The sequence below is a fragment of the Cetorhinus maximus genome, chromosome 8 (genome assembly GCF_964194155.1).
Source record: "Cetorhinus maximus chromosome 8, sCetMax3.hap1.1, whole genome shotgun sequence".
NCBI lineage: Eukaryota > Metazoa > Chordata > Chondrichthyes > Lamniformes > Cetorhinidae > Cetorhinus > Cetorhinus maximus.
The window spans coordinates 31252110-31275571 of NC_135886.1; the positions used below are offsets into that span (position 1 = coordinate 31252110).

Consider the following 23462-nt stretch of genomic DNA (forward strand, 5'->3'; position numbering starts at 1 on the left):
CTCCTCTACACTGGAGAGACCAAACGTAAACTGGGCGACCGCTTTGCAGAACACCTGCGATCTGTCCGCAAGAAAGACCCAAGCCTCCCTGTCGCTTGCCATTTTAACACTCCACCCTGCTCTCTTGCCCATATGTCTGTCCTTGGCTTGCTGCATTGTTCCAGTGAAGCCCAACGCAAACTGGAGGAACGGCACCTCATCTTCCAACTAGGCACTTCACAGCCTTCTGGACTGAATATTGAATTCAACAACTTTAGATCTTGAACTCCCTCCTCCATCCCCACCCCCTTTCCGTTTCTTCCCCCTCCCTTTTGTTTTTTCCAATAATTTATATAGATTTTCTTTTCCCACCTATTTCCATTATTTTTAAATCTATACCTTTAATGCCCTGTTAGTCTTTCCACCCCACCCCCACTAGAGCTGTACCTTGAATGTCCTGCCATCCATTCTTAATTAGCACGTTCGTTTAGATAATATCACCACCTTCAACACCTCTTTGTTTCTTTGTCTGTGACATCTTTTGATTATCTGCTCCTATCACTGCTTGCTTGTCCCTACAACCAACCCCCCCACAACCTCTCTCCCCCCACCCCCCCCCTCACCTTAAACCAGCTTATATTTCACCCCTTTCCTAATATTACTCAGTTCTGTTGAAGGGTCATGAGGATTCGAAACGTCAACCCTTTTCTTCTCCGCCGATGCTGCCAGACCTGCTGAGTTTTTCCAGGTAATTCTGTTTTTGTTTCATATTTAACTTATGTTGCTTCTAGGTTTTAGAATATACATGGTTACGTAAGTTGGTGCTTAGTGTTTGCTTCGTTTGACTCTTATGTGGTAAAAATTCTTTTGGTTTAAATCATGGAATCTTGTGGCTTCATTCTTTTAGAAAATAACTAGGATTTTGGATTATTTCTTCCTTAAAAAAAGGTTACTGGTCTCGACTGAAATCATAACAAAACTCAATAATGAATCACCAGAATGATAAAGTGAATCTTGGCCTAACATTTCATCTGAAGGATGGTTTCTTCAGTACTGCACTGAAATGTTAGCCTAGAATTGTGCTTTTCAAACTGGGATGCATGGAGACTTTACAGGGGGTCACAAAATAGTCTGCAGATTAATGAATGACCACAGGAAATGGTCCAAGAATTTTACATTTTTAGCTCACCCCTGCTAGGTCTGCTGACTCTGCGCAACCTAGGCACCAAAGTTGGACCTCTGCGGGCCCCAAGGGAGTCTTCTGCTACAGCGAGGAATCCAACCTGCCTTCACCTTCCAAGTCTCTCCTTGGAGCTTTTCTCTGGTGATTTCCCTCCTCGCTTTCGCTTCTTGAGTTTTTCTTCAGGTCAGAATGCTTCTTTGATTTTTCCTTCGGTTTTTCAGGATTTTAACTTTCTTTTGCAGTTTCTGTGAGGTTTAGAGTTGTTCCATTTGCTGCCACCATGTTGTAAGGTGTTGGGCGTAGCTCGGTAGGTCTTATTAAGCTATTCATAGTCTTGGGTAGTTCAACAGTAAGTATTATTAGCTGCTGAAAACTATATACGTAGGTACAGTAAAGGTCCAAGCTGGGAGCTGTCTCTATGCTTGCTTGTACACGCGGCTCTGTCCAACACTACACTGACCCTCTGGTGGGGGTCATGCGCTCTCTTAAATCACTGTAGGTGTTGCTGTACTCAGTCCTACTTTCACCCTTTATGTGCCAGACCCTTAGGACAGAATTTTCCATGCTGCGGCATGAGCGGACAATATGGCGAGAAGGCCAAAAATCGGTTTCGCGACATTGTGAAACCAGTTTGCAATTGCCCGGTCTGCCCGTCAATGGCAGGCCATGTTTCCCACCGTTGGACGTCGGGAAATTCATTGTAATACATCTACATATCATTATAGGCCCAGCTCACCAGAATCAAACCCCACCCCGCCCCCCCCCCCCCCTCCCCCCCACCACCACCACGCTGGATCATCCCAGCACATCGGCGTGATAGCACGCCGACATGTTTCACAACAGCATATATAAGTCATGCTCCTGGTGAGCTGCACTTCGAGGGGAACTCGGAGGTGAGTGCACAGTATGGCGCAGCGCTTGTGAGGGCCGTCTTTGGACTTCAAGGAAGAGGCGCCGCATATTCAGGCAAGATCACAGGCAAGCCGCTTTTTCCGGGCTGGCTGACAGTGAGGTGCCGGGGCAAGGGCTGCCCTGCGGGTGAAGTGACTTGGTAGGGTGGGGGGAGGGGTGGAACAATGGCTGCCCTGCGGTTGATGGTGGTGCACAAGCACGTTCAGGATGGAGGGGAGGGAAGCAGCCACACGTTAGGGATACCTTGTATAAAGTGACCGTTCCTCCGCAATTGAGACAGTTCAGGCGCAGCCACATTGACATGCTTGGAGTCGGGCCTCTAGCTTATCTGCCTACGCAAATAACGCAGAGGCATGAAAGTGCCACCAACTGCTCCAAAGCTTTTCACTCCTCAAGCACAAACTGCGAACTAATGAGTGTTTTAGTGGACTGCAGAACAGTTAGATGACTGGGCACGTTGTACAATCTCCTTGCTAAAGCTGGCCATGGAGCAATCACTGGTGGAGGCGCTCACAGCCCCTTGCAATGTCATCATTCAGGTTTGGACCAGTCCCCCCGATGGTTCAGGCTAACAGTGCAGCCTTGCAGCACGTGTTTGGAGAATGCCTGAGCTGAGAGCACAGCATGCAGTCCAGTGGGCGAAGCTGCCACCAATTGGTCAGGTGGAGTTGGGTGGGGTCTTGGGCAGCCATGCAGCGCACTAAACTCTGGCCATCCAAGTGGTGGCCAGCACTCTCCGGGATGCATTAAGGGGCCTTCAGAGTTAACCAAGAGAGATTTTTAGAACACCCAAGCTAACCCACACGTCTCTCTCTCTCTTTCATCCTGCAGGAGGAGTACATCAGAAGCATGGAACCTGGTGACCTATCTGTGTGCCTTGTGGCTTACAGAGAGCAGAGGCTCCTGTAAATGCAACTGAAGAGCCACAGCGAGCTATTGCTAGTCAGTGCCTAGCTAGACCCATGGTCTAAAGATGCTGCCTTTCATTCCTGCAGAATGAAGGAGAACCACTGTCGTGAAGAATGTGCATGTCTAGGGAACTGGTTGGTCTCATCTGCCACCTGCTGCAGGATTTTTTTGCCACAGGGACTTAGATGGCATCCACTGCCAGTGGCCATGAAAGTGACCACGGCGCTCAATTTTTACTCCAATGGCTCCTTTTCTGGGCTCCACAGATGACCTGTGGGATATCACAAGTCTCCACCCACAAATGCATCCATGAGGTCATTAATGTCATCTTCGCGAAGGCACACAACTTTAGCAATTTTGCCTGAGATCAGGAAAGCCAGGATGTAAGAGCGATTGGATTTTCCCAGATCTTGGGTTTCCCACAGGTGCAGGGTGCTATTGACTGCACTCACATGACGCCCCGATCTCCATGGCAACAAACAGTCAACAATATAAACCACAAGAGCGTCCATTCTCTGAATGTTCAGCTGGTGTGCAACCACCACAAACGCATCCTGCAGGTCTGCGCATGGTTTCCAGGGAGTGTCCACAACTACTACATTGTCAGTCAGCCTCAGATCCCTGACGTCTTTCAGGGTCCACAGAAGCTGCAGGATTGGCTTCTCAGGGACAAGGGCTACCCACAGAGGATGTGACTGATGACACCTGTGCGGGGGCCTCAGACTGCAGCAGAGAAAGGTACAACAAGGCTCATGCTGCAACTCACACCTTGGTGGAGCAAACCATCGGAATGCTGATGAGGTTCGGTGCCTGGACCAGTCTGGTGGAGTCCTGCAATATAGTCCACAGAGGGTGTCACACATCGTCGTCGCCTGCTGTGCCCTTTAGGGAGAGGAGCTGGCTGAGGAGGAGATGGAGGAGCTGCACGTCTCCTCCAATGAGGGTGAGGAGGTTCTCGAAGACTAGGATAAAGGCGATGAGGCCCTCACACTGCTCATACGAGGCAGGCGTACTCGGGAGACCGTCATAGCCAATAGATCTGTGGAGAATGATGATGACATGCAGTGAGGAGACACTATTGATGCTCACATTGCATTTGTGAACTTTTTAATCCAGTCTGGCTGATGGCAGCACACATACCCTCTGTGATAAGGCTCCTGTCATGGAGATGCAACAGAGACCTTAATAGTCGCTAGATTCCAGGAGGATGATGAGGACATGCAGTGAGGACACTCCATAGATCTTCACATAGTCTCTGTGAAATGTCTGACTCCTGTCTGACTGAGGGCAGCCTGCTTGTGCTCTGTGATCAGGGTCAAATCATGGAGACCCAGCTGTGAAACTTTAAATGCACCCGATCCTTTGTCAGCCTTCAGCACCTGACCCCTTCAGGAGCACAGCGTCACTGGTCACAAGTGCTGATGAGATGGGAACCAGGCCCATCTTAAAGGTGCTGAGAGCACAGAGGGAGAATGGTGGAACTCTGTGACGCCTGCCCATGACATTCTTTTAGCAATGACCATCGAGGCGCAGGAATCAGTAATGTGTCCAGACCATCACTTTGGTCTGAAGGCTGCACAAAGCACAGGGAACATGTTGGCCTTGGACTGAGACACCTGCCTTTATCTTGTGCAGGAACCAAGGTTTCACATCTGAGTGATACAAACACTGCTCATCAGAACACATTCTTGGGAATTTATGTACAATAGTTATCATTATGTACAAATGATTAACACCCATGCCCAGGCTGTGCAACTACATTTTCTTAACCTTTCTAACCCTGCCACTACGTCTTAGTGCTCCCCCACCATCCATAGTGGAGGTGGAGGCTGACTGTGTCTGTGATGACCTTGGCAGGCATCCTCTGGAGGGCTGAGAATTAGAGGGCCCTGACCTGTTTTTGAGGTCCTGCTGTGAGGCAGTGACACCCTCCTTGGCCTGTGGAGCTGGAGCTGCTGGGGTCACAAGCAGATGGGTCGGACACTCCTGGAGTCACTTAGATAAATGGCTCCGGGGTGTGCACCTGCTGATCCTTCTCCCTGTGGGCACCCAAGGGTCCCTGGATGACTCCTTGAGAAGGGTTAGTTGGAGTGAGATCGAGCTGCCCCACACCTCCATTGCGTTCACACTGTTGGAGGCCAACTATGGCCTGAGCGATGGAGTTCAGATCGCGCAACAGTGCAGGACTGATGTCCTGGACTAAGGTCTCCATGGCGGCTGCCATCTTACTAATATTGACCTTGGTGCGTTGGCATGCCTGCACTATCACCTCAGACTGAAGACAGACAGACTCCTCCATTGTGCCTTGCAACCTGAGGAGTGCAGCAGACATCCCTTCCTGATATTTCTGAGCCTTGCAGCAACTGATACGTGACCGAGTCCAGAAGTTCACCATCTGACTCGGACTCAGCATATTTCTGGCCTCCAGCAGCCCTCTGAGTGCCAGAGACCTGGGAAGTCCCTGCCGTCACCTGTTTTGGATTAGACAGTGTGATGTGCTCACCAGATTGTGATCTCGAGGCTACTCTAAAGCTAGGCTCCACCAAGGTGCATGCCTCTGCGCTGGTGGATGGTGTGGTCGAGCTCTGTGACGGGTCTTCGATGAGTGTGCTTTCGGATTCCTCTTCTGATGTTTCTTCGGGGCTTGATTTGGAGGCCCTGGGTCATGGACCCCCTGGGCTGATTCCCAGATGTGCCTGCGAAAGCAAGGAGAGATAATTTAGCGTATGGCAGGGGACAGGACACATCACTCCCAGCATGGTTATCTGATGGATGTTGCACTGCTGGATCCTCACTTGGTTGAGCACCACCGACCTCGCCATCAGCACAGGACAGGTGCAGATCCTTGCCGTCCAGCTGGATGGCTCTATTTTCAAGACCCATGAGGATCTTCCTTTCAGGCATTCCTCCACCAGTCTGCAACCTCTTCCTGTTGTGTGCCAGCTTATCCTGCATGAATAGAGATGGAGAAAGTGTAAGCAGGACGTCTGCCAGGCCACATGATAAGTATGCCTGGCATGTGTGGGTGGTGAGTGGTCCCATGGACAGGATGAAGACAATGAAGGTGTGTGTGAAAGAGTGAATGGTAATGTCCCTTGAACTGGCAGTGAGTAAGGGCCCTGTGGATGTGTGATGAGTTTGTGAGTGTGTGAGTTGAGAATGATGAGAAAAGTGACTTACCCAGGAGGAATGGAGGGGATTATTCTTTCGGCATTGGGTGGTTGTCCTCTTTTGTAGGCTGTTGGCACTGACCACCGCTGCCACTGCCTCCCATACTGTATTAGTGATGTTGCTTCCCCCTCACGCGGCCAGAGCATGGGTAGAGGACATCATGGCGATCCTCCACGGCGTCCAAAAGGCGCTCAAGGGACGTATAATTAAACCTGGCCTTTTGGGGCCATGTTGTCTTTGCAGCAGCCTTGGGCTGGAAGCACTAAGAGGTGTGTGCCCAGCTGCACTTTGTGTGGCGCCTGAGGTGATGGTGTGGCTGTCCAATGAGAACTGCCCACCGTCGAAATGGCGGGTTTCCCAGGAATGCATGATCAATAAGGCAGGATTGGAATGATACAGCGTGAAAAGCCACCATTGTGGCCGACGGGTAAAACATCCTTTTTCCAGCCCGCTCCCAGACTTGGTGGACGATTCTGCCCTTGTATTACAAGGAGCCGGGGTTGGTTTGCGGGGGTGGGGTGCATGTAGGAGTGCTGTGAGCGATTGGAATGAAAGTCATCATTGCAAGTACTTGTATGCCTCCTGACAGCTGTTTCTGAGTGATATTCTGCAGCAGTATGTCACCAGACACCCTCTGTTTACCCTGCTCCAGCTTACTTCCAGAATAACCTTAAACGTCACTAAATCCAAAATTGTAAATAACCATCTGCTTGCCTCCTGATTTCTGCTGCCTTTATGTTGTGTTGAACACTGGAACAGAATTCATTGAACTGACTTAAAGTGCCAGTGAGCAGAGTATAGGTCGGTTATTAAATTTAGCAGTTACTGTGTCTATCAAATACTTTCATTGATTTGACAACAGTATCCCAATAATATCTGTTAAACACCTGTTTTCCTAAAAACATTATTAAAATTGTATTTTAAATGCAGCACTTGCTTATTTTTTTAATTCTTTCACGGGATGTAGGCGTCGCTGGCACTTATTGCCCATCCCAACTTGGCCTTGAGAAGGTGGAGGTGATTGTTTATTATTATGATAATTTAGATGGGGATCCATGATTACTAATTCATTTGAGAAGGGCCCTCCAACCAAAAAAGTTGGAAAACTACTGGCCTGGAAGTAAGCTCAAAATCTGATGTTAAGCTCAAACTCTCAAACTTTGGATCCAGAGGCAAGAGTGCTACCAACTGAGCCACGCTGACAGAAATGAATGCCATTGATATTTGCTGTGTTATCACTGAAACCTACACCTCAGGCGCATGGCTATAGTTAAGTAAATGTGTATTTATTGTGATCAATTTCTTGTGGGTGTACACTGAGAGATAATACCAAGGACTGTATTTATGATAAGAAGGGTTTTACAAGGGAGATGGGATAATTTGACCTAGGTAGAGGTGGAACAAAAGGAATGGGGGAGGAGGCAGAGGGAGTTGAAACGAGATGATGGAGGGAAGATGGAAATGGGATGTGGAAAGTGAAAGGGGAGGAAAGGAGGGGTTAGAGGAAGGGAGAGAAAATGGAGAAAAGGCTGAAATTGCATCTAAAGGGGCAGGAAAGAAAATTAGATTCAGATAGGAAGTGAGGGGTTAAATTCTCAGTGTGAGGGATGGGTGATTGTTCCCTCAGTAAGGCAGGCAATGGAGTCAGATGACAGGCCATGCTGGTGGTATGGATGATTCTTTGTTACTGCTTGCAGGTAGAATATACTGCCATGTCAGGTAATTGGATTGGGGCCTTTTATATATGTTTGGAACATAGTTGTTATTGTTATGACTGACTCACATTTTGGCAATTAAATTACCTAGCTTTATATTTGTATGGCTTGCTGGGAGGCCACTTAAACCTTTTTGTGTTCTGATTGTTTTCCGTGATTCATCGTATCATCTCGTGTCATGTTTCACTTCGTATCCCCATGGATTCAATAGAGGACTTCATTTTCTGGGCTGTTGTATTATTATTTTATTAACGGTCAGTATAGGAAAAATAAACATTTTCATATTGCACATTATTTCCTCTGACGGTTGGTGAATTATGAATGTAATGTAAGGTTAGGTACTATTCCAGTACATTCAATTTGAAGTGTAACATTATTTTTATGGTGTAATTCACAACACCAATACTTTTGAAATTTTGAGGCCTCATTTATTAAATATATATCATACTATATATGCACAGATATATATCTGTTTAGATATATATAAAATATATTATCTGTAATATATATGTACACACATACATATATCTGTTTCTTTATTCTGCATATGACAACATATTCAAGAAAGAAGAAAGCGAGAGTAAGTAACTTGGCTGCTTCACTCAATCTGGTGAGGACCCTGAAAATTTCGGCAAACTTAAGGCAACAATAAGCACATGACGCCTACCAGCTAATGCTGCACCAAGCCTGTAGCTGTGTTATTAACTAGTTGTTAACAGTGTTTATACTGTGCAAAAGAAGCAATATCACTGGAGGATGATGAGGGTTTCCTTACTTATGAACGGTGTTGCACTATCCTGCATTGCATATCTTTAACAGATAAACAAGACTAATGTAACTATCAATATGTTACCATTAGAAATTCAATTACTTTCAATCAGATTAGGGAAGATATCTTATCTCCATAAAGAAAAAGTCACAAACATCACTCTGACCCTTTATCGTTCTAAGAAGGTAAAATCCTTCAGAGGAGCCCTAAATGACCAGCTCACCTTCGCTGTTTGATATCCTTTGTTTCATGCAATATTACAGCAATGTATTTTTTTACTATCACATTGTACAGGTCAAACATCAACACCAGTCTAAAGGTTATGCCTGTAGAAGAACAGAATACATCTGTGAATTCTAATGAGTCCTTGTTAGATTACAGCAGTACCAAGGATGAGAGTGAATCTCTTTTAAAGGGTATGGAAGAGTCTACATTACATATCTTTGCTGTGTGAGAACACTAAAATTATGTTTCTGCAAGTTATTAGTTCATAAACCACAATTTTAGACCAATTTTTAAATTTATCCACAAGCATTTCTATGAAAATTATTTTTATTATTGAATAATGATAATTTACATTGTGATCTTGAGGTGTATTTGCTTTGTTTACCATAACCGGCAGCATTTTTTTTCTGCCAATGTTTATCTGATATTTCATATTTAGGCAAATTCACTATTGGCCGTAATCCTCAGGAACCTCTAAGAAGGTGCAGGGAAGAAGTTTTTAATGGAAGTTCATTCTTGGGATATGTGTGTCACTAGTGTTACGGCCACATGAGGAGGGGTTAAAATTGACTCCCCTAATTTCACACTCCAGATCTGACTGTAAAGTGTTTAGTTGTGAACTTTGAGGATGGGCTTTGCCAATACTGCAGGAGTCCCATTATGTAAGCTTTCAGACTAAAGAATTAGTCAGGCGGGTGTTCTGAGTTTAAATCAAAGAATGAGAAGTTTATTGACCCTACTTGCTGAATTTAAAAAAAGTCGGTAAATTGTGACCTTCGTTCAGATGTCACACATTCCTTGGGCACCCCCAAAGAACTAGTGCACACTAGTACAGTTGGTAGAATATGAAGATAGACTTAAAGATTTTTTACAGTTCCTGAAGAAAATAAACAATCAAAGAAATATATGGTTAATGTTCTTTGGCTAGTCTCGATGCGGTGATTCCACTCTGCGGACGTTCTGTTCAATTGTTGTCTTGGGTGTAGCTGCACAGAACGGATTTTCACATTTTAACCCCAAAAGATCTTGGTTGCAGTCGATTTCCTCATCTTAGGATGGTTACTATGCAATATCCATGCGCAATACTTCCGAGACAGAGGGAGAGATAAACGAAGAAGAGTCTTTGCATCCTTTCTAAATATCCTTCTGATCTCTGCCCTCTGGCTTGATAAGCAGTTCTTAAAAAGCCTTGCTGGCTGTATATTCCAGAGGAATTCAATTACCATATTTGCTGTAGTCATTATGTTGTAGAACAGGCTGAGAGTCTGATGTCTCCTCTCAGAAGCTTTTGACGGTAAGTGTGAAAGCCAACAGGAGATGGGGTCTTTCGCACTCCTCGGGAGGGCGGGGGGCGGGGGGTGGTTGGGGGTGGGGAGTTGAGTGTCTACCTTTACATCCCACCTGGGTGGAATGCAAGTTGTGTATTATGGCTGGCTAGCAGTCCCCCATTGATTTAATAAGATTATAGTTTGTTAAAATCCAGCCAGGAAAATAAAGGTGCTCGAAATCGTACCTTTTTTGAAAAAACACATCCTCGTAGCACTAGGAAGACTAGCATTTATTGTCCATTCTTCATTTTCCTTGAAGATCGTGATGAATTTTCTTCTTGAACTGCTGCAGATCGTGTGGTGAAGGAACTTCCACAGTGCTATTAGGTAGGGAAGCAAGGATTTTGATCCAGCAATGATGAAGGTACGGCGAGATAGACTCATAGGCCAGGATCTTTAGGTATGGCGAGCGGGGGGGTCAGGGCCCGCTCGCCAACACACAAAATGACGCGGGATGACGTCGGGCGGCACTCCTGACGTCACCTCGCATCATTTCAATTTTCAGGTCAGCAGGGGTGCAGCCGAATCAGCTGTGTGCCCGCTGACCTGTCAATGGCCTATTGAGGCCGTTTAAAAAGTAATTGAGATACTTAATAGCCCTGCCTGTCCAACCTTAAGGTTGGTGGACAGGCCAGGGGCCCTGGCGGGCTTCAGAAAAAGCATGACACCTCATCCACGGGTGGGATGAGGTTTCATGAGGGTTTTTTAAATTTTATAAATGTATGCTTTAAAGTGATGGACATGTCCCAACTCATGTGACAGTGTCACATGACGGGATATGTCAGGGAAAGTTTATTTTTGCACTTTTACCATTTTTAAATTTGGCGCCCATCTCCCTGAGGCAGCACTTAGCCTCAAAGAGATGAGTGTGCACTTTCACGCACTCTTGGCTGAGGGAACCCCCCCCGCCCACACAGGGAGCGCACAGCGCTTAATTGGGCCTTAATTGGCCCACCCACATAAAATGGCAGCACGCCCCCAATCGGGGGTGCAATTGGAGGCGCGCCTACCCGCACCTGCTCCTGCACTTCCCCTCCCCCCCCACAGGGGGAAAATTCTTCCCATAGAATCTTACAGCACAGAAGGCCATTTGGATCCTCATGCCTGTACCGGATCTTTGAAAGAGCTGACCAATTTAGCCCCACACCCCAGCTTTTTCTTCATAACCCCACAAATTAGTCCTCTTCAATACATGTTCAATTACCTTTTGAAAGTTTCATGGAATCTGCTTCCAACATCATTTAAGGTAGTACATTCCAGATCTTAACAACCTTCTGTGTGGGGAAAAAACTCTTCAATTCCTCTCGCCATTTTGTCAATTATTTTAAATCCATGACCCCTGGTTACCAATTTGCATGTCAGAAAAAACAATTTCTCCCTCCTTTATCAAAACCACACATAATTTTGAATACCTTTACCTCCACCAATAAGGTCTCCCCATAACCTTCTCTGCTCTACGGGTACACGTGTCCTGGTGAATCATATAACTGGGCTATAGAGATGGCTTTAAAGTAAATAGTGTGGGGAAGGGTTCACATGAGGGCAGATTTGGAAAGTTAAAGAGAAAGAACAAGGCAATGGTGCAGGGTAGTGATACGGCCAATGATGAGCAGAGCGTGATAGGAAGAAACCGAGCGTACAAACAAGAGTGCACCAACACATATAGTCAGAGTCGGAAAAAATGGCATTAAACTAACAAAGGGGGAGCTGGGATCAGGTGAAGCGAGATTTAGAAATCCAAAGATAAAAGTTAAGGCAATAGAAGATTATTTTGATGTAGGTAAAGACAAACTGAGTGGGATAGGAAAGGACAGAGAATTTAACAGTAATAATACATCAGAGAGTAAAGTTCATGCAGGGAATAGTAAAAAAAAATTAAAGTTGCTTTATCTAAATGCTTGGAGCATTGGCAGCAAGATAGATGAACCAGTGGCACAAATAGAGATAAATGGTTTAGATCGAATCGTCATTACAGAGACATGGGGCGGAATTTTCCCATCCCGCCTGTGGCTGGCTTTGTGACGGGTGGGAGCGGAGAATCCACCGACAGGCAAAAATTTGGAAATCTGCTGGCTTGAAAACAGCTTGCCGTTGTCCTGATGGTTGGTTTATGGCAGGTTGGTTATCCTGCTGACTAGTGGCGTGAACACCATTTGCATTCATTAACATCCATGAATGCTCATTAAAACAGCTGCTCACCAGAATCATAGAAACATAGAAAATAGGAGCAGGAGTAGGCCATTCGGCCCTTTGAGCCTGCTCCACCATTCATTATGATCATGGCTGATCATCCAACTCAATGGCCTGTTCCCACATTCTCCCCATATCCTTTGGTCCCTTTCGCCCCAAGAGCTATATCTAACTCCTTTTTGAAAACATACAATGTTTTGGCCGCAACTACTTTCTGTGGTAGCAAATTCCACAGGCTCACCACTCTCTGGGTGAAGAAATTTCTCCTCATCTCAGTCCTAAATGGTCTACCCTGTATCCTCAGACTGTGACCCCTGGTTCTGGACTCCCCCACAATCGGGAACATCCTACATCTACCCTGTCTAGTCCTGTTCGAATTTTATAGGCTTCCATAAGATTACCCCCTCATTCTTCTGAACTCCAGCAAATATAATCTTAACCGACTCAATCTCTCCTCATATGTCAGTCCTGCCATTCCAGAAATCAGTCTGGTAAACCTTTGCTGCACTCCCTCTATAGCAAGAGCATCCTTCCTCAGATAAGGAGACCAAAACTGCACACACTATTCCAGCTGTGGTCTCACCAAGGCCCTGTATAACTGCAGCAAGACATCCCTGCTCCTGTACTCAAATCCTCTCGCTATGAAGGCTAACATACCATTTACCTTCTTTACCACCTGCATGCTTACCTTCAGCGACTGGTGTATGAGGACACCCAGGTCTATTTGCACATTCCCCTCTCTCAATTTATAGCCATTCAGATAATAATCTGCCTTCCTGTTTTTGCTACCAAAGTGGATAACTTCACATTTATCCACATTATACTGCATCTGCCATGCATTTGCCTATTCACTCAGCTTGTCCAAATCACACTGAATCATCTCTGCATCCTCCTCACAGCTCACCCTCCCACCCAGCTTTGTATCATCTGCAAATTTGGAGATATTACATTTGGTTCCCTCATCTAAATCATTAATATATATTGTGAATAGCTGGGGTCCCAGCACCGATCCCTGTGGTACCCCACTAGTCAATGCCTGCCATTCGGAAAAAGACCCGTTTATTCCTACTCTTTGTTTCCTGTCTGCCAACCACTTTTGTATCCATCTCAATACACTACCCCCAAACCCAGGCGCTTTAATTTTACATGCTATCTCTTTTATGTGGGACTTTGTCGAAAGCCTTCTGAAAGTCCAAGTAAACCACATCCACTGGCTCTCCCTCATCAACTCTACTAGTTACATCCTCGAAAAATTCCAGTAGATTTGTCAAGCATGATTTCCCTTTCGTAAATCCATGCTGACTCTGTCCAATTCTGCCACTGTTTTCAAAGTGCTCAGCTATTAAATCTTTTATAACGGATTCTAGAATTTTCCCCACCACCGACGTCAGGCTGACTGGTCTATAATTCCCTGTTTTCTCTCTACCTCCCTTTTTAAATAGTGGGGTTACATTAGCTACCCTCCAATCTGTAGGAATTGTTCCAGAGTGTATAAAATCTCAGAAGATGACCACCAATGCATCCACTATTTCTAGGGCCACTTCCTTAAGTACTCTGGGATGTAGATTATCAGGCCCTGGGGATTTATCGGCCTTCAATCCCATCAATTTCCCCATACCATTTCCCTACTAATACTGATTTCTTTCAGTTCCTCCCTCTCACTAAACCCTGTGTTCCCCAACATTTTTGGTATGTTATTTGTGTCCTCCTTTGTGAAGACAGAACCAAAGTATATATTTAGTTGGTCAGCCAATTCTTTGTTCCCCATTATAAATTCCCCTGTTTCTGACTGTAAGGGACCTACATTTGTCTTCACCAATCTTTTTTTCTTCACATACCTTTAGAAACTTTTACAGTCAGTTTTTATGTTCCCCGCAAGCTTACTCTTGCACTCTATTTTCCCCTTCATAGTCAATCCCTTGGTCCTCCTTTGCTGAATTCTAAACTGCTCCCAATCCTCAGGTCTCTTTTTTTTTAGCCAATTTGTAAGCCTCTTCCTTGGATCTAATACTATCTCTAATTTCCCTTGTAAGCCGTGGTTTGACCACCTTTCCTGTTTTACTTTTGCGCCAGACAGAAATAAACAATTGTTGCAGTTCACCCATGCGCTCTTTGAATGTTTCCGATTGCCTATCCACCATCATCCCTTTAAGTAACGTTTCCCAATCCATCATAGCCAACTCGCGCCTCATACCATCGTAGTCTCCTTTATTAACATTCAGGACCCGAGTCTCAGAATCAACCAAGTCACTCTCCATCTTGATGAAGAATTCTATCATACTATGGTCGCTCATCCCCAAGGGGCCTTGCACAACTAGATTGCCAATTATTCCTTTCTCATTACACAATACCCAGTCTAGGATGGCCTGTTTTCTAGTTGGTTCCTCAACGTATTGGTCCAGAAAAACATCCTGTATACACTCCAGGAATTCCTCCTCTACGGTATTGTTACTAATTTGATTTGCCCAATCTATATGCAGATTAAAGTCACCCATAATTACAAATGTTCCTTTATTACATGTGTCTCTAATTTCCTGTTTAATGCCATTCCCAACATCACCACTACAGTTTGGGTGTCTATATACAGCCCCCGCTAACGTTTTTTGCCCCTTAGCGTTTCTCAGCTCTAACCATACAGATTCCACATCGTCAGAGCTAATATCTTTCCTCACTGTTGCATTAATTTCCTCTTTAACGAGCAGTGCAACTCCACTGCCTTTTCCTTTTTGTCTGTCCTTCCTAAATACTGAAACCCCTGGATGTTCAGTTCCCATCCCTGGTCACCCTGCAGCCATGTCTCCGTAATCCCGGCTATATTATACCTGTTTACATCTATTTGCGCAGTTAATTCATCCACTTTATTGTGAATGCTCCTCGCGTTAAGGCACAAAGCTTTAAGGCTTGTCTTTTTAATATTACTTGTCGCGTTCCCATTATTTTTCACAGAGGCCCTGTTTGATTCTTGCCCTTGATTTCTCTGCCTATCACTTTTCTTATTCCCCTTTCTGTGTTTTGTCCTTTTCCTTGATTTTCCCCTCCTTTGACTCCTTGCATAGGTTCCCATCCCCTTGCCATTTTAGCTTAAACCCTCCCCAACCACTCTAGCAAATACTCCCCCTAGGACATCAGTCCCGTCCTGCTCAGGTGTAACCCGTCCAGTTTGTACTGGTCCCGCCTCCCCCAGAACCGGTTCCAATGTCCCAGGAATCTGAAACCCTCCTCCTCACACCATCTCTTCAGCCATGTATTCATCCGATATATCCTGCTATTTCTACTCTGACTAGCACGTGGCACTGGTAGTAATCCTGAGGTCACTACCTTTTGAGGTCCTACTTTTCAAGTTGCTTCCTAACTCCCTATATTCTGCTTTTAGGACCTCATCCCTTTTTTTACCTATGTTGTTTGTACCAATGTGTACCATGACCACTGGCTGTTCGCCCTCCCCCTTCAGAATGCCCTGTAGCCGCTCTGAGACATCCTTGACCCTAGCACCATGGAGGCAACATACAATCCTGGAGTCTCATTTGCTGCCACAGAAACGCCTAACTATTCCCCTTACAATTGAATCCCCAACAACTATTGCATTCCCACACTTTTTACTCCTGCCCTGAGCAGCAGAGCCAACCGTGGTGCAATGAATTTGGCTGTTGCTGCTTTCCCCTGAGAGGCCATTCCCCTCAAAAGTATCCAAAGCAGTATATCTGTTTTGCAGGGGAATAGCCACAGAAGATGCCTGCCTAGTCCTCTTGTTCTGCATGGTGGTCACCCATTCCCTTCTTGCCTGTGGACTCTTAACCTGCGGTGTGACCACCTCTCTATATGTGCTATCCACAATACTCTCCGCCTCGTGGATGCACCACAGTGCCCTCAGCCACTGCTCCAGCTCCGAAACCCGGGCTTCCTGGAGCTGCAGCTGGAGACACTTCCCGCACACATGCTGGTCCCGGGCACTGGAAATATTCCCGGCTTCCCACATAGAGCAGGAGGAGCACACCATGGCTTTGAGCTTTCCTGCCATGACGTACCCTTTAAATTAAATTAATATCAAATAACATCAATTACTCTAGGGCCCTCCTTACCTGTTCCTCGTTGTTACAGAATATAGTCCTTATAAATGATGAACCACAAAATAAGACCTTAAAAACTATAAGCGATTAAAAGTAGTAAATACTTACCCTACACTAATTACACCTCGTTCCCTCCTCACTGAACTCCCAAAGCAGTGCTCCAATGCAGGCTGTGATGCTGACTGCAGGACACTCTTCCCAGACTGCTTCACAGTGCTGCTGACTGCAGGACACTCTTCCCAGACTTGTCAGGTCTTCCAACCTTGCGCTATGCCAGCGGAAAATTACGTTGGCCGCAAACTAATTTGTAAAGGGGTGGCATGCACAAGTTGGACCTCCGTTTGCTGGTAATTTTGAAGTGAGTGCAACATCCATAGCCTACCTGCCATAGAGCTACACTCTGTCTTGTTGCAATGAATGCCACGCTGCTGGGGCTGTAGGGCTGGTCTGCTCCTGCTCTTTGCCTACATTGCACCGAAGAACACCACTGTGCTATGGTACTCATTCAGTCCTCCACTTTCAGAAACTAGCACTACAACTGGGGGTGGGCTGTGAGGCTGTTGATGAACACAAGGTGGGCCATGGGGAGGGAAGGCTGTGGAATGGCAAGTGAGGTGGAAGGGCAAACACAATTGAGCCTTTCTGCGGTCACTCTCTAACTGCTTGTTGCCACACGAGTCTGCTTTGGAAAGAAAGGAGGAAAACTTCCTCGCGATGAAAGCCACTGAAAGTCAATAGCTTCATTAGCACTGTTAAAGGGCTACTCAGAACTCAGTGGCTTCACATCACAGTAGCTGGATCTCAAGACTAACACATAGAAATGTAGAATTTGGGAATGCAGGTAACAGTGAAGGAGCCACAGCTCCATCAATGAAGGCTTGATTGGCACCCCTTCCACAAACATTCACACCCTCCACCACTGACGAACAATGGCAGCAGTGTGTACCATCTAGACAATGTACTGCAGAAACTCACCAAAGCTCCTTAGGCAGCAGCTTCCAAACCCATGACCGCTACCAACTAGAAGAACAAGGCCAGCAGACACATGGGAACACCACCATCTGGAAGTTCCCCCCCAAGTCACTCACCATCTTGACTTGGAATTGAAATTGGAAGCAAAGTTGATGAAGCTTTCTAATTCAGGGTGAGAGCAGGACATGGCGCCGATATAGTCATCAATGTACCAGATGAAGAGTTGAGGAAGGGGCCTGAGTCAGGCTAGAGCAAGGAATGTTTGATATATCCTACAAAAAGGCAGGCATAGCTAGAACCCTTGCAGATACCTATAGCAACACTTTTTTTATTTGGAGGAAGTGAGATGAGTTAATGGAGAAATTGTTCAATGAGAGAATAAGTTCAGCCAGACGGAGGATGGAAACTGCCTGGGCTTCCATTCAAAAAAGAAGCAGAGAGCTCTCAGATCATCCTGATGGGGGTTGGAGGTGTACAGAGGTTTGCCATCCATGTTAAAGAGGAAATGGTTAGGATTAGGATATTGACGGATGGCATCAGAAGAGTCATAAATGCAGGTAAGGAGAGACTGGACAAGGGCAGAGGAAAAACAGAGTCAAGGTAGGAAGAAATCAGTTCAGTGGGGCTGGAACAGGCTGAAATGATAGGTCTACCAGGGCAGTCCTGTTTATGGATCTTGAGAAGTCACTCCCCATACAAGTCACTCCCCATCCTGACTTGAAAATATATCGCCGTTCCTTCACTGTTGCTGGGTCAAGATCCTGGAACTCAATCCCTAACAGCACTGTGGGTGTACCTAAACCAGTGGTTCAAGAAGGCAGCTCGCCACCACCTTCTCAAGGCAATTAAGGATGGGCAATAGATGCTGGCCTAGCCAGTGATGTCCACATCTCGTAAATCCATGAGAAAAAAGTTTGGTCGCTAATATACCACATTTGAGATTGGGGCACAGAGCTAGGTTGAGTCACTCATCTCAATTAAACTTTAGCATCTCGCAAAGGGCTCAAGATGTTACATATCTGCGATGCCATCTTGGTCACTGCGATGTGTGTGCTAGGGTCTCAGGGACATATCAGCCACCATGCAACTCGGACAGGAAAAACTATGGACCTTTGCAGTTTCCATATGTTGTCTCTTCTGAGCTTCGTTTTTCAATGTTTTCAATGTTTCCTTTCGGAGAGAAGGCAAAAGCTCAAATGGATCCAGGGCTCAATGCTGCCTTTGTCAGGGTCCTAATGCAATGGAGGAGATGAAGGAGGGAGAGGCAACTCTGCGCAGCTCCTTTGGGAGAGACATGGTCAAGTGGAGCCAGTGCATGAACAGGAGGGTCAGGAGGAGAGACCTGGAAAACGGAGTCGGGGGGGGGAGGGATTTGACTCACCAGACCTAGGGTTTATCGTAGAAGAGTCTCCTATTTGCAAACGAGTGAAAGGCAATGCCTTGCACATCTGTACTTACCCAAGCTCTGGTACATCACATATGCCACATTCTTCGTGAAGACCTGATGCCACGTGGAGTTGAAGGGTATCCCCTGCCAGTGGCAATTCTTCTTGAACCATTGCATTACCTGTGGTGTAGGTAGGCAAGACATACAGAATGGAAAAGGAGGAGGGGTAGCCCTGATAATAAAGAATGGCATAAGGACATTAATGAGAAAGGATCTTGGCTCAGAAAATCAAGAAGTAGAATCAGGATGGGTGGAGATTAGGAACAGCAAGGGTAAGAAGACACTGGTGGGAGTAGTTTATAGACCCCCCTAGCAGTAGTTTCACTGTTGGACAGAGCATTAAACAAGAAATTAATGGACAGTTAGCACCATTCTTCCAAGGACATTAGTACTTTTTGTCCAAAGCATACTCTTAGCCACGTCTATCCTCCTCGAGGCTTCCAGAAAAAACTGTTGCACATGATTCCCAGAAAGTTTTCTGAAAATGTTGTCCCAAATTTGAGTGTACAGTGTTTCAGGTTAAATTAAACAGAGGAACATAAGAAATAGGAGCAAGAAAGAGTAGGCCATTCGGCCTGTCGAACCTACTTCACCATTCAAACAGGTCATGGCTGCTCATTAAAAAGATAATTTTTTTTTCTCACTGTATTGGGAAGATAAGATTTGTGGTTAAGAAACAATACAGGCGCTTGAAAATTCTCTCATCTGTTGAATTTAAATTATTATAGTTTCAAAGAATAATGATTTATAGTAGGACAGTATATTTGATGCATGTTTAGCAGACATATGCGGTAGCAGAGATATTGTTTAGCATAAATCCTGAATCTTTCCATAACAGAAAGAACTGCAGATTCTGGTAATCTGAAGCCAAAACAGGAAAAAAAACTGAAAGGACAAGCCAATCAGCATCTGTGGAGAGAACAGTTTACACTACAAGCTCATATCCTTACAGACAATAATAGTAATAAAGCAATAATAGATCATAATAATACACAAAAGGAAGTTTACTGATTGGTCAAGTTCAACTGATTCTCACCCAGGCCCTAAAGTAATTCAGTAAGCCCTGGAGGTAACTTTTAGACAACAATGGGAGACTAGTCTTTTTTTTCAGAAATGGTTTAAAATGCAAATAAACTTTGTTTTTGGACTTATAGATCAGCCAAAGGAGAACAATCTAAAAATGTCATTCTCTCCATGGAGCAAGTTGTTAAATATGTACAGCAAGATGAAAAAGTCTCCAATTCCTAAAGTAGGTTTGCTTTACTTTCAGTGTTAAGGTTCAGACTTTTATAATAGTCCAGGTTTTACCTGGCACTGTTAATACTAAAAAATCTGAGAGGAATTTCTTGGTCACGGTCAATAAGTTAGCCATAGAATGATGAGGTGAAGTGAGAGTGACTGCCCTGGACATGAAAACAGCATTTGACCAACCATGGTATCAAGGAGCCCTAGCAAAATTGAAGTCAATGGGTATCGGGGAAACCTCTCTACTCGTGTCATACCTAGCACAAAGGAAGATGGCCATAGTTATTGGAGGTCAGTCTTCTCAGTCCCAGGATATCACTGCAGGATTTCCTCAGAGTAGCGTCCTAGGCCCAACCATCTTCAGCTGTCTCATCAATGACCTTCCATCCATCATAAGGTCAGAAGTGGAGATGTTCGCTGCCGATTGCACAGTTTTGGTACCATTTGCGGTTCCTCAGATAATGAAGCAGTTTGTGCCCTAGGCTAGGCCTGAACAACATTCAGCATTGGGCTGATAAGTGGGAAGTAACATTTTCACCACACAAGTGCTAGGTAATGACCATCTCCAACAAGAGAGAGTCTAACCATCTCCCATGACATTCAACATATTACCATTGCTAAATTCCCCACCATTAACTTCTTGGATGTTGCCATTGACCAGAAACTGAACTGGACCAGCCATATAAATACTGTGGCTAGAAGAGCAAGTTAAAGGCTGGGAACTCTGTGGTGAGTGACTCACCACCTGACTCCCCAAAGCCTGTCCATCATCTACAAGGCACAAGTCAGGAGTGTGATGGTATTCTCCACTTGCCTGGATATGTGCAGCTCCAACATCACTCAAGAAGCTTGACACCAGCCACAATCCAGCAGTCTGCTTGATCAGCCCCCCACCCCCATCCACTGTCTTAAACATTCACTCACTCCACCACCAATGTATAGTGGCCACAGTGTGTAGCATATATAAGATGCATTGCAACAATTCACCAAAGCTTCGATAGTACCTTCCAAACCCATGACCTCTGCCACTTGAAAAGACAAGGGCAGCATGAGAACACCACCATTTTCAAGTTCCCCTCCATGCCATACACCACCCTGACTTGGAACTGTATTGCCGTTTCTTCACTGTCACTGGGTAAAAATCCTGGAATTTCCTTTCTAACAGCACTGTGGGTGTACCTACAACACAATTCAAGAAGATGGTTCACCATCACCTTCTGAAGGGCAATTAAGGAGGAGCAACAAATGCTAACCTAGCCAGTGATACTCCCATCCCATGAAAGAATTAAAAGAAAATAATCATAGGATGGTTACAGCAACAAAGGAGGCCCTTCAGCCCATTATGTCTGTTCTGGCTCCCTGCAAGAGCAATTCAGCTAGTCTCACTCCCTGGCCCTTTCCCTGTATTCTTGCAATTTTTTATATTTAACATACATTTGTACAATAACACAAAATAATACCTTGGAGTGCTTTCCAAGATAAGTAAAGAGACAAAAATAGGATTTGAAGGATTTTAATTGGGAAGATTGAAGAGTGGTACATATGATAGATTTTTAGGAAGATATTAAAAACACGGAGAGATAGTAAGAAAAGTGGTTTTGTATAGACGCCAGAGGGCAAAAGTGTAATAGGCAAAAGACAGCGATCATTACAGGTTTTTGCTCTATTTATCTAAAAAGGCTGTCCAACATATTATTTGTGCATGCATCAGAACTTATAAATGCACATGTTTGTTGCAACTTTTCTTCTTCGATAAGTTCTCAGTATTTCAAAGAAAGGTGTATGCTTTGATTTCTTGTTTTCCATTGTTCAATCGACTTAATATGCTAACACCAGCATTCAAGTTTTATTCAAAGCATAACTTGGTCTTTTTAGCATTCCAATGGATAAAGAGATTGTCAGCCGCTTCAAACAATTTAGAGAAAACGAAAAAAATGCTGGAAACACTTAGCAGGTCTGGTATCATCTGCGGAGAGAGAAACATTTCAAGTTTGTGGCCTGTCATCGGAACTGAGTAAAGTTAGAAATGTAATAGGTTTGAATAAGTAAAATTGGGGAGGTTGGGAAGATGATCAAAAGGGAAGAGGGTGGAGGGCAAGAGAGATTAAATGACAAAAGACGTCAAGGTGGAATACCAAAGTGAGTTGTAATGGGACAAGTAAAGAAACAAAAGATGTGTGCAGAGGAGGTGTGAATGGCAGGATAGGAAAGTCCTTCCCTCCACTCTATCACAGATCTTCCCTTTTCTTTTTCTTTCCCCTTTCACTTGCTCAAAACCTATTACATTTCTAATTTTACTCAGCTCTGATGAAAGGTCACAGACATGATGCATTAATTCTGTTTCTCTCTCCACAGATGCTGCCAGATCTGCTAAGGGCTTCCATCATTTTCTGTTTTTATTTCAAGATTTCCAAGATCTGCAGTATTTTGCTTTTCATATTAGTCAAACAATTTGAAACTTGCCATTTTATATACATTGTTACGACCTCTGTAGAGACTCTTTAATGTTTAAAGAGAAATTTGAACACCCAGTGATTAACTGAAAGAACTACGCTACAAGATTTCACATTTTTAAATAAGAGCAGTCTTTATAGTTAAAAAACACAATGTAAGCACTGCTAACCTAACACTATAATTTGTCAAGACTTAAGAGTATAAATCCAATTCCCCTTTTTCTTCCTAATTCCACCCAGGAGTTAAAAGCAAAATACTAGGGATGCTGGAAATCTGAAACAAAAGCAGAAAATGCTGGGAAAACCCAGCAGGTCTAACAGTATCTGTGGAGAGAAAGTAAAACAGAGTTAGAGCTTCAAGTCCATATGACTTCTTCAGAGTCATACGGACTTGAAGCGCTAACTCTTGTTTTATTTTCACTCCACAGTTGCTGTCAGACCTGCTGAGTTTTTCCATCATTTTCTGTTTTTGTTCCACCCAAGAGTTCCCTTATACATTACGAGATCTTGAGGATTCATTCACTTCTCCTTATGAAATCAAACCAAGTATGTCACAGCTCTCTGGAATTTATTTTTATTTCTCCTCAGTGTTCCAGCTATTCTCTGAGGTTTGAGATTTCATGGAGATTCTTCCAATGAAAGTTTTTGGCTAAGCAACCCTCTAACTTTTCTTCCAAAACCTCACAACTCTGGACTTCTCAGTTCAAGCTTGGGCCTTATTGCATCCATGCTTAGTGATTCAAAAATCAGGAACACCCCTGATTCCTAATGGCCTCCACACCCCTTTACAGCTTTTGTACATAGCTGCTTTACAGATCCTGGCAGATTTCTCTTTCTCTCTGCTCCAAACTCCACCCAAGCTGACTGTTGACTGCTTGTTTCTGTGAGAAACATACA

General features: G+C 44.7%; 1 protein-coding gene across 1 annotated transcript in view; it reads left to right on the forward strand.

Moving 5' to 3' along the window:
- LOC144683264 (gametogenetin-binding protein 1-like) overlaps window positions 1-23462 on the forward strand; it is a 56151-nt gene that overhangs the window by 11354 nt on the left and 21335 nt on the right. The window contains exons 2-3 of the mRNA XM_078546215.1: window positions 8933-9054; window positions 20022-20116. Of these exons, the coding sequence (XP_078402341.1) occupies window positions 8961-9054; window positions 20022-20116 (189 nt within the window). The 5' untranslated portion in view covers window positions 8933-8960. The remainder of the gene's footprint in view (window positions 1-8932; window positions 9055-20021; window positions 20117-23462) is intronic.